General features: G+C 49.1%; 1 protein-coding gene across 1 annotated transcript; it reads right to left on the reverse strand.

Annotated features, from left to right (window-relative positions):
• Positions 1-8,152: 8,152 nt before the first annotated feature.
• Positions 8,153-8,560, reverse strand: LOC101770100. Its single transcript, XM_004977780.1, has one exon. It carries the CDS (start codon positions 8,558-8,560, stop codon positions 8,153-8,155), a length of 408 nt encoding a protein of 135 aa, XP_004977837.1.
• Between the last annotated feature and the right edge of the window lie 3,383 nt (positions 8,561-11,943).

Raw genomic sequence — 11,943 nt, forward strand, 5'->3', positions numbered from 1 at the left:
AAACCTTATGTTTGAATGTTGTGGTAATTTAAAAAGTTGTGAGCTTCTCTTCCCTAAATTCCTTTTTCAAATATGTGTGGCCTGATTTGGAGTTATTGGGATTTGATTTGGAGTTTACACTTGTGTGCCGTTTGAATCTCTACAAACCAAAATTCAAATTGATTCAAACCTAAATCCAAAACAAACCTAAACACAAATCTAACATAACCTACCTCTCTTACCTAGCCAGCCCACCTGCTCGCCTGGCCTACCCGACCCAGCTCCCCGCGCACCTCACGCCAGACCAGCCCGCCAGCAGCCCCACGTTCATGGCCCAGCTCCGCGCCAACGCACCCATTCGCAGGCCGCTTCCTTCCGCTCAGCCTGCAGCCGCTTGCGCCATCCCAACTACTGCACTGGCCCGGTCCACTCCAGGCGGTACTGTGCTTCTTCCCCAAAGGGAAGGCACGCGCGCCACACGTGCCGGGGTCACGGGCACACCCATGCTGCGCTAGAGCGCACTCCCGCCCGTGGCCGCACCTACGTGCCCCTTCCGGAGTGTTCCGCCGGCATGCAAAGACGCACCTAACCTTGCCCCGCGCCACCAACCTCCGGTATGGCACCGCGGGATGAGCTCCACGCTGCCCCGAGCATGGACCCCTAGGATCGATGGCCACCCGGAGTTATTCCCCTCCACCGCCATCCTCAAGCTATAGAATGGAGCCTTGGGTCGCCCTCTCCACATCCTCTTCAGGCCCTTTGGGTGCCGCCGGTTTCTAGGAGGAAGGAGAGGAGGGCCATGGGGGAGAGGGAGGAAGAGGAAGCTAGGGGAAGAAGGAAGAAGGGGAGAGGGAAGAAGAGAAGGAAATGGGGAGAAGGAAGAGGAGGAGCTGCCCGTGGGAGAAGAAGAAGCCACCCGAGGGGCTCGCCGCCGGAGCGCCGCCCAAGCTTGTCGTCCGCCACCGGAGCTCGCCCTCACCGTCGTCTTCATCGAGCCATCCCTGTGAGCCACCCCGTCGCCCCTTTTCTTTCTTGTAGTAGCTAGCCTAGGCCATAGCTTGGTTAGGACGTTGGTCCACCGCCGTACCAGCTATCTCACGCTGCGCGTGCCTACGCCGCCACCGCGCGCTCGCCTGGCCGCTCGGGCACTATCGCGCCTTGCCCATGCGTTGCGCCTACCTGCCTCGCCTATGCGTCACTACTCGGGTGGCGGCTGGTCTTCACGGTGGCGGCGGCGTTCCGGCGATGGCGCGGTGTAGGTGGCTCAGCGCGCAGGGACGGCGGCGAGCGGACGAGCGTGTGTGGCCAGGGCGGCTGTAGGCACGCGCGGTGCTAGGTGGCTGCGGCTCACAGGCGGGAGCGATGCACTGCAGGGCACGGACGAATCGAGGTGGCGGTGTTGGGTGGCGGTAGCAGGAGGCCTCGGGTAGCACGGGCGCTCGCCTTTATAGGGCGCGGAGCCCTAGGGCACGCATACTGAGGGAGGGGCTAGCGGTGGCCATGGCGGGCCCACGGTCGGGTGCCGCCGATGGGCCTAGTGGCCAGATGGGCCTTAGCGGCCGGTTGCTGGGCCAGACCAGGTCGGGGTCACGGGCCTGGCCCTAGGGAAAGAATTGTATTTCCTGTGAAAGAAAAATCAAGAAATTCCAAATAATTCATTTAATTCATGAAAAATACTCAAAAATCCCAAAAAATCTAGGAAGAATCCTGGAGATAGATTGGGATACGAGGAGTCCAAATAAAATACTTGGAGCTCATAAAAAGGACTCTAGAGCCTTCCAAAAAATGAATTTAGGTCTTAGAAAATGAAAATAAATTCTCGGAAATTTTGGAAAATTCTCGGAAGAACCTAATCATTATGTAGACGCGTTTTTAAAACATTTGCACTCATGATACACCAAAATGCATCAGCATGAATGCAACACACAGAACGACCTTATTTAATTGAAAAAATAAATAATTGTTTTTCCTATACTAAATTTCCTGTAAGGAAAAATACATGTTGGAAAAAAATTTAAAATTATGAGAAAATTAATTTTTATTTATTCCTTTTTAATCACATCCTGAAATTCAAAAATTTTAGGGTGTGACATGCAGTGTATCTAAAACTGATATATCAATCGTGCTCACGGTTAATAGCAGCCTAGATCGTCACATGATTAATGAACTTGAAGATGGACTTAAATCATGGTTATAATTATGCTTATGCCATATGCTTATGACCTATATTTATGTTAATGTAGGTTGGTATATACATATACCTTAGTAATCAGGTGCTAATAAAACTTTATCAACTAAAATTGGTCATCGCTTTAAATCAATCAGCCTTTCCTTGTTTAAGCCTTGCATTCATATTTCCCCATACTTGCTGAGTACGACATGTGCTCATGCTTACTATAACTAACATTGCTCAAAAAGAGAAGCCGTTATGGAATTTGCTGAAGATGATGCTGAGTCCTAGAAGGATGCAACCCCCGATCGATTGCCTGTGAAGTTTGGAACCTCCATTTCCAGGATTAAGCTGTATATCTCTGATAAACTATTTTTCTTTATGTGATATTGTACTGATTATTCACTAATGATGTCATTATATGTATGAAACTGGATCCTGGCATATATATAGGTAGCATTCAGTTTTGTTTTAAAACCGAGTGTGACAGTAACTACACACGAACTAGTAACTACATATATCTAAAAAGGAGTTGAAATTGATCATAAGAAAATTGAGCTTATAAGAAAATTACAAGCTCTTACTTGCAAAAAAGAGTTGCAGAAGTTCACCGCCTGTTCTTCAGGCTCCGAAGTATGATATTCCTTTTAAATTATATATAGCTGCCGAAGAGGGTGTTATTGGGGTTGTTTTGACTCAAGAAATCGAAGGGAAGGAGCATGTTGTTGCTTATGTGAGTAGAAGACTATTAGATGCCGAGATGAGGTACACTTATTGAAAAATTGTGTTTATCATTATATCATGCTTGCACCAAGTTGAGGTATTATTTATTATCAATACTTGCATAGTGGCTTGTCAAACCGACATAATTAAATACATGTTGCAAAAACCTATTTTGAGTGGTAAAATCGGCAAATGGGCTTATGCTCTCATCGAGTATGATCTGGTTTGTGAACCGTTGAAATTGATGAAAGGACAAATTGTAGCCGATTTTATCGTTGAGCATAGGATTAATGAGCAACTTGATTTGGATGTCCGTTATGTTACTTTTACCCCTTAGAAGTTGCACTTTGATGGATCGGTTTGCAAAAGTGGCTGCGGTGTGGGCGTGGTGCTTATTTCACCCAACGGGGCTGTTTTTGAGTTTCTTAGCCGGTTGGATCATAAGTGCACCAATAATCAAACTAAGTACGAAGCCTTGTTATTCGGTTTGGAAATTTTGCAAGAGATGGGGGCTAAACATGTTGAAGCTTATGGTGATTCTTTGCTGGTAGTGCAACAAGTGTCTAAGGTATGCCAATGCTTAGACAGTTTATTAAATGCTTATCTCGATAAATGCTTAGGCATAATAGCTTGTATGGATGAATTTACTCATATACCGAGGAAAGAGAATCGGAGGGCCAATAGTCTGGCATAGCAAGCGTCTGGGTATAATGTCCGTAAAAGGAACTTTCATGAAAGAAAGCCGACACTTTGCGAGGCTGAGTGCTACATCCTGGAGGAACCGGTTCGACCGGCCTTTGAAACCGGTCGACCGGTTTGACCGGTCTGACCGCCCAGCTAATCGGTCTGACCGGTATGTCTGGAGAAAAATCCACTTCGGCTATGAATCGTCCCAAATTTGCTAAAGATGAAGTGGGTGATTGGAGAACACCTCTGATTAATTATTTACAGGATCCTAAGTGCTTGGTTGACAGAAAGGTTCGACGATGGGCACTCAAGTTTGTGTTGATAGATGACGAATTATATTATCGAACGGTTGATGGATTGCTTTGAAGTGCTTGGATTCTGATCAAGCTAGGTTAGCAATGGCAGAGGTGCATGAAGGGGTTTGTGGTATGCATCAATCGGCTTGTGTGATGAAGTGGCTACTCAAGCGAGCTGGTTTTTATTGGCCTAATATGATAGCCGATTGTTCTCGCTACTACAAAGGTTGTGAAGAGTGTCAAAAGTTCAAGGATGTTCAATTGGTACCTGCTGCATCAATGCATTCGATTATAAAGTCATGGCTATTTAGAGGATGGGGATTGGATTTCATTGGTAAAATTCACCCTTCTTCGTCAAAGGGGCATTGTTTTGTGATTGTGGCTACTAATTATTTTACCAAGTGGACTGAGGTGATTCCCCTTAAGAATATGACACATCGAGAGGTGATTGGGTTTGTCAAGGAATACACAGATTTGGTATTCCGCAAACTTTGACCACTGACCAAAGTTTGTGGAATCCTATTGTATTAAACTGCTCAATTCATTCCCTTATTATGCTCAAGCTAATGGTCAAGCCGAGTCTAGCAACAAGATATTAATTAAGCTTATTGAGAAGAAGATAGAAAACAATCCTAAAAGATGGCACGAGGCGTTATCTAAAGCTTTATGGGCTCATCGTATTTCTAGACATGGCGCGACTAAGGTTACTCCTTTTGAGCTTGTCTATGGTCAAGAAGTTGTTTTGCCTGTCGAGGTAAAATCTGGGTGCATATAGTTTAGCTAAGCAAGATAATCTTGATTTCAATACTTATTATGCTTTGATGATGGATAATATTGATGAAGTGATCGACAAGCGGATGGAAGCTTTGGCTAAGATTGAAAGGGATAAAGTTCAAGTGGCTAAAGCATACAACAAAAAAGTTAAAGCCAAAACATTTCAGGTGGGAGATCTGGTTTGGAAACAATTCTACCTATAGGAACTAAGAGTAATAAGTTTGGGAAGTGGTCTCCGAGTTGGGAAGGACCATACAAGATTACAAATGTGCTCCGTGGCAATTCCTATATGGTGGCAACTTTAAGTGGATTTCAGCTACCTAGAGCTTTGAATGGGAAGTACTTGAAGAAGTATTATCCGAGTGTTTGGCAAGATGCATAGAAGCGGTATGGCCGATATATTGACGTATCGCCCTTAGAATAGATGGCTGGTGGATTCCATCATCCTTACGTATATTTCTTGGTACGCAAGCTTTACTAAGAAACAAGAGGGCATGTGTTGATACCCAAAAGTAGCAGCACCGCTGATCAGGTTCAAAAGCTGATCTGGCAAGCGAAACCGGTCTGACCGGTTTGCCTGACCGGTCAGACCGGTTTGCCCTAGTCCAAGAAGGAATCAAGAGTCCTGATTGAATTGGAGTTGAAACAGGACTTTCTTGTGGGAAAAGGCCTCCCACCCTATAAATATAGAGGGCCCTGACCGATTGAGGGCTAATACCCAATTGTCAAATAAATCTTTTCACTTTTTATCTCCAAACCCTAGCTTTTCCAACCCCCTTACTTTCCTCCTTCATCTCAACAGCAGTTGAGGAAGCTCTGAGTGGCCTGACCGATCTCAGAGAAACCCTAGGCACGCCACCTCCGACGGGGTCCGACCGGTCTGACCGACCAGGTGCTGAGGCGCCGACGATGTGATTGCTTAACGCACGCAGGAACTAGCGCCCTTGTGTGTTGGACAAAAAAAAAGCGTCAACACTACTACTCAATTTTTTTTGTCAAACAAGCAAACCAAGCGATTCAACCTCTATTGAGAGTTATTTTCACTTTTTCAGTATTGCTGGTACAATTAAATAAAGATATTCCACGCAACGATAGCCGCACCAGATAGCCACCAGATACAATTAAATTGATAAATAGAAGATATACTTTTTCATACAACAATCACCTGATGATCTTTGAATTGCACATTGTATTATTATTAGATATCTGGGATAGAAGTTGACTGGCAGACACCTTTGGAAAAGCTTAAGTAAGCTGGTGTGGTGGGCGAGTGGTCATTCCATGGATTCATCTTTCTCCACCCCGCATAAAGCCTTGAGCGGATCGCGCTCGCGCAACCTGCGCCCTTCCTCCAAGTAACAGAACGCCCTCGGCCGCGCGCCTCCGCTCCTCGCGCCTCCGACCTCAGCCACACGCCTCTGCTCCGTGCACTTTCTGCTCCTCGCGTCGCCACCCTCAGCCGCGCGCCGCTGCTCCTCGAGCCACCGCCTCAGCCGCGCATCCCCTGCGCCGCTGGTTCCCCCGCGCCGCGCTCACCACCACCTCACGCTGTCATCCCTTGGCACGTGATTTTCTTGCATCGCTCCGTCTTTTCTACCTACGTACACCTGGAGGTTCTACATGAGATGCTCTTGCTGTGTCTTCTTCTCTAGCCCGATTAGAGATCAGGATTGTGTCGCCCACCGCCCGTCGACCTCTCGTCTCTACTTCGACATCAGTGTTGACTTTACCAACTCCTACCTCATCTCCAACTGTGCGTCTTGGCGAGATGGATGGCGCCCTCAGGTATGCCCGTGTGCACCGCCCTCCTCGCTGCTTCATCCGCATGTCAACCTCCGCCGGCTCGTCGTCGCCTCCACCGATCGGGACGACTCCGCCGACTTCACCCATCATCGTATCACCTCACGCATACTCAGTCTTATCAGCCGATGTGCGTGATTCACCCAGCTCCCGTGACGCTCGTCCTCATATTGCACGCCTCTTCCCCGAGTATGGAGTGCATCGCCTCTTCGGGTAGCAACGGCACCATCCATGGTCTCCTTTGCTGTTGTGTCCTCACCGCCGCCGACCACATCAACGACCTCGTCGTCACTACAAGTCACTGCGCCTTGCGCGCATGGTCTTCATCAGGCTGTTCGAGTTCTTCGTTGTCTCCTTCGAGCTCTGCCGCCGCGTCAGATCGTCCGGATCTACCTCCTCGCTTTGTCTAGCACCACCTCGTCGCCAGCGTCGCCGTCTAATCTCCACCTCGTTCGTCTACTCCAGCAACCGCGGCCTGCAACGGCATCTTCTACCTCGCCGTTCTTCTGCGCCTGCGATCGCCTTGCAAGCCTTCTCTCCTAGTTCCTTAGACACTGACACATGGTTGGTGCCTTGTACCTCATGTCCAGTATTGGCAACACTGGTGCCTACCACGTCCCCAACCGCGCGGGCGAGTGCTCCGCTCAGTCGGGCGCACGCCCTGACCGCACTGGCGCCCACCCCGGCCGTACCAACGAGCGCCCGACCGACCCCGACCGCACCGCCGCCCGCCCCGATCGCGCAGGCGCGCGCTCTGCTCGGTCGGGCGCACACCCCAACCGTACCGGCGCCCGTCTCGACTGCACCAAGGAGCGCTCCGCTCGGTTAGGCGCACACCCCGACCACTCCGGCGAACGCCTCGACCGCACTAGCGAACGCTCCAATCGGTCGGGCGAGTGCTCCGATCGGTCGGGCGAGCGCTCCGATCGGTCGGGTGAGCACCCCGACTGCCCCGGCAAATGCTACGATCAGTCGGGCGTGCGCCCTAACCGCACCGGTGAGCGCCCACGATCCTCCCCCCACGCCCGCGACGCCCGCGCCTTCCTCGTCGCCACCTCCTGCTTCTTCGCGTCCTGTCACTCGGTCTGTGACTGGGAACATCCAGCGGTGCTCTAGTTGACGCCAACTCTGTTGTCTATGTCGGCCTGGCTGCATCAACTTTGGCATCGACCCCCCTCTCCAATTGCCTCGACACGTCACCATCTTCGTATTTGGTGTCCTCCTATATGCGTCACCATCCTCTCGGGCCTGCTCATACGCCCGCGGCTTCATGTGCGGCTCCCTCATCCTCAGTAACTTCGCCTGCTACGTCGACCACGGCTACTCTACGCACAGCATCCTCGACCACGGCTACTCGTCCTCCTGCTCAGCTACCTCAACATCAGCACAAAGGGCTATCATCTGCATGAGTTACTCGCCAGTTTTCTCTCCAGTCGCAGCATCCACACCGCACCGACGTTATCACTGCAGGGGGATGTCAGTCCGTCAGCTTTTTGCCTTTGGATTCATCTCCAGTCTCACCGTCTGCGGTGCTCCCGCTGTGACTATGGGGGATGTTAGAGTATATTTGGTAGTTGTAGATATATGTATCGTAGACTGCCATATGTATCTGGGGGAGCCTTGCCCCCAAGTCTTGTACTCAATATATACCGACCGAGAGGCTCAATCCAATGCAACCAATCCATTATACCTAATTCTATTCTTCCTACAGTATTGATATATCTTACCAGAAATAAGGGTTGCCCTGGGGCCAGAGGCAGCCGGCGAGGTCACGGACGCGGCTGGGCTCGGTGGCATCCGGGATGGGGAGGGTCTCCAAGGCCACGGCGGGGACCTGCACCTCATAGCCTCGGTGCGAGCCATTGCAGAAGAGGCCACTGCACTTCTTGCCCTCAAACAGGAGCGCGAAGAGATCCGGCAAGGCGCGGCCGAACAGCGCGCACCGCCGGGGCTCCATGCCGAGCGTGTCGTGCGCGACCAGGACGCAGCTGTGAGCGGCCATGGACGCCGTCACCGCAGCCCTAGCCCGCACCCACCCCGGCGTACCGGGCTCCACCCCGCGGAGGTCGTCCACCTTGGCGATCTCCATGAGCTGCGCCGTCGTCGTTGCTTCGCCGTTGCCGGAGCCCATGAGCTTTTGGCAGAAATGTAGTTCTTGGTGTCAGCATGTGACGACGGCCTTGGGTTTTAGATTTGGACGAGGAACACATGTTTTGTTGTTTATTTTGGCTACCCGAGTCGCTGATACACTAGTTGCAGGTACACAGCAATTATATATCTTTATAATACCTTTAGTACTCAGATCACTTCTATTGTCCTTTCATTAGAAATCCTCAATGATTCAAAACTTCATTTGTTTAACTTAAAAATGAAATTAAACTAAAATTGTAAAAAAGTTATTTGGCACTTATTATAAGCACCTTTATTTTTCAATATTCATGTTGGGCACCATCCTTTTCGTGAACCCATGTTGGATTCAAGGATTATAACCTAAACACACGCACGCACGCGCAACTCATCCTGTGTTTCTCTCCATAGGATTCGAGCTGCTTGGGCATTCTAATCCTTGCATTCTTCCTGTCCCTATGTTTCGAAAATCATGCGTTCCAAAGGAGCCTGAAGTTAACACGTGAACCTTTGCACAATTCTGAATCAGTACCATACAATCTGCTTTGCACTAGTAGGGAAAATCTCATTTATCTAGCAAAGGTTCTTTTTGTGTAGAATAAGGATAAGACCTGAGTCCGTATGAAAAAACACTTATTAACATATGACTTAGCATCATTCACATACAAAAGATATTGAAGCTATATACTTAAGGTAGACTGCTAAAATAAAAAAAATAAAGGTTTTTCCTTGGCAAAAGAAATGCAACAGAAGGCAATTTAATTTTCATCACAAAGTTGTGCTTGTAAGCGTTAAATTGCGCCTCACATATATCTTATGACAAGTGTACATATCCTTATTAATCATTTAGCACTTCCTTGAGTTGAGCTATCGAGTTTTTAATATTTTAGTTGTAGTGTATGTTGCTTTCCGTTTGATCCCTAATGATACAATCCTGTAATTAATTCTGAATACCGAATTTCTTATTAGCTATATTGCGCCTAGATTTGGCATTTTTATTTTCTTCTATGTACTAATAAAAAAACAAATCAAATTAATTAATCCTGCAGTGAATCAAGAGTCAGTTACTTTCAGTATTTTTCTTCCTTTGATGAAGGGGACTTATCAGGGTAACAATCACCCATACTTGGGGGCGCCAACTATCGGATTTCGTAGCCCAGCAATCCACTAGGGGGTTACCCAAGTGGTTGATTTTTAGGTAGAGGGGATTCGAAACTAAGAACTCGAAGGTGATCACAAGAACACGAGCGGCACAAGGGTTTTAGATAGGTTCGGGCCTCCGGAGAGTAATACCCTATCACTACGGGAAACAGAACCTTTGCCGAGTGCCCCGGGCACTCGGCAAAGGCCTAAAAACACTCGGCAAAGCCTTTGCCGAGTGTAACACTCGGCAAAGAGCACACGGCAAATTTTGTGTCGGCAAAGACTAGTTCGCCGAGTGTCAAAACTCGAACACTCGGCAAACATGTTGCCGACGGCCAAAAAACACTCGGCGAAAAGATGTACTCGGCGAATTGCGGACTGACGGCGTCGGGTAACGGCGGGTTTGCCGAGTGCCAAACGGGAGGCACTCGGCAAACACCGGGTCTTTGCCGAGTGCCAACACTCGGCAAAGACCGGGAGTTTGCCGAGTGTCACGCGCCTGGCACTCGGCAAACAAGGTCCCTTTGCCGTGTGCCGGCTCCCGGGCACTCGGCAAACCGGCCCCCTTTGCCGAGTGCCCTGACCGTAGCACTCGGCAAACAATGCCCCTTTGCCGAGTGCCTTGACCATAGCACTCGGCAAAGGACCTTTCCTACACCTGGGAACGCCCCCTTTGCCGAGTGTTAAGTCCAAAACACTCGGCAAAGGCCCCTCTTTGCCGAGTGTAACACTCGGCAAAGTGACCAGAACCCCCCCTTTTTCGACATTTTGCCACGTATAACGGACCCCTCTCAATTCACAATACACATATCACAGGCATTTGTAATAAACAACCACATGGATAATTCACAACCACAGGCATAATTCATAAACACCACAGGCATAGTTCAACATAAGCACGAAATAATCCATAAATCCAAGTTCTTCTCACAATTTAGTTTCCACATTGTTCACAACCAAGTCTACTTCCGTGGAGGCCAAGGAGACCACTGCGACAAATCTTGATCTTCATTATTCGAAGCCGCCGATTGATTCTGCACATAGGATAGGACATTCTGAGGTAACATCTAAAGTTGTCAAATTTAAACTATTGAATCTTAAGCACAATGTGTCAAGTGACTCACAGGAGTAGTCGTGGGTGGCTGAGGCGGAGGGAACATCATCGGCGGTGGCGGAGGCAAAGACTGTCCCATGCTCGTAGCAAAGTTTTGCATGTACTGGAACATCTGCTCCATCCTAATCCGGTTTTCCTCCTCCATCCTCCACCGCATTTCCTCCATCTGCGCCTCCATCTGCGCCTTAATCTCCTCTTGTGCCTTCCTTGATTCTTTCACCTGGGCCTACAATATTTCATTGCAATGTTATAATGCAAAGCTAAAGTATAACAACAAACGAACGATGAATGGAAGAGAAAGAACCTGTAGAGCCTCCATCTGGAACTGTGCAGCGGTGGGTCATGGGCGTACCGCCGGGCTCGAGTCCGTGCTCCTAGCTCGGATCTGGGAGAGAGTGGGAGTAGAGGCCGTGTCGATGACGCCGTCGCCAATCCAATATCGGCCATGCTTCTTGCCTCCTCCCACCCTCATCACGATTTCTCCATCAATGTCCTCGGAGCTCGGATCGAAGTCTGGCCCGTGAACCTCCCTAGCCATCTTTGTATACTCGCTGACACGGCTGTATATGCTAGGGTGGCTGTACGCCTCGGACGGGTCGTCTGGGTTGAAATCTATATCGGCCGTCGCCTTGCCCTTTTTGGAGAGGACCCATGCCTTGAGCTGGGAGCAAGGTCGGCCATCATGTGACGCCGACTGCGGCAAAATACAAAATCATTAAAAATTACGTAGAACTAAACGTTACAATAAAGAATTAAAGTTGCGTACCCATTTTTCTCTATATTCATCAAGGCTTAGGCTGCCTTGATGGTGTGATGCAGTCGGCATCTACAAACGCCGCTGCCGGCAAGAAAGGTGGTTCTCCAACCACCCGGGCTCCAACCACATGTCGACCATCCTCTCCCAGCACGGTATATGCACACGACACCACCACGGAGGCACCTACATCATCAAGCGTGTGACGTATGAAAAAGAAAATGAGCCTAATTAATCATAAATAGTAAGCATCAACGTTCTTTACTTACCCTCATGAATTGGTCCTTAGTCATGTTCATTGTTCTTGCCTCCTCTTTTCTAACCTTCGTACGATTGTATTGAGCGTTGAATTCTATGATGGCCTGGATGCGCGCCT

The sequence above is a fragment of the Setaria italica genome, chromosome VII (assembly GCF_000263155.2).
Source record: "Setaria italica strain Yugu1 chromosome VII, Setaria_italica_v2.0, whole genome shotgun sequence".
NCBI lineage: Eukaryota > Viridiplantae > Streptophyta > Magnoliopsida > Poales > Poaceae > Setaria > Setaria italica.

Coding starts and splice junctions, on each gene's coding strand:
- LOC101770100 (XM_004977780.1), bottom strand. CDS start 8,560: ATGGGCTCCGGCAACGGCGAAGCAACGACGACGGCGCAGCTCATGGAG.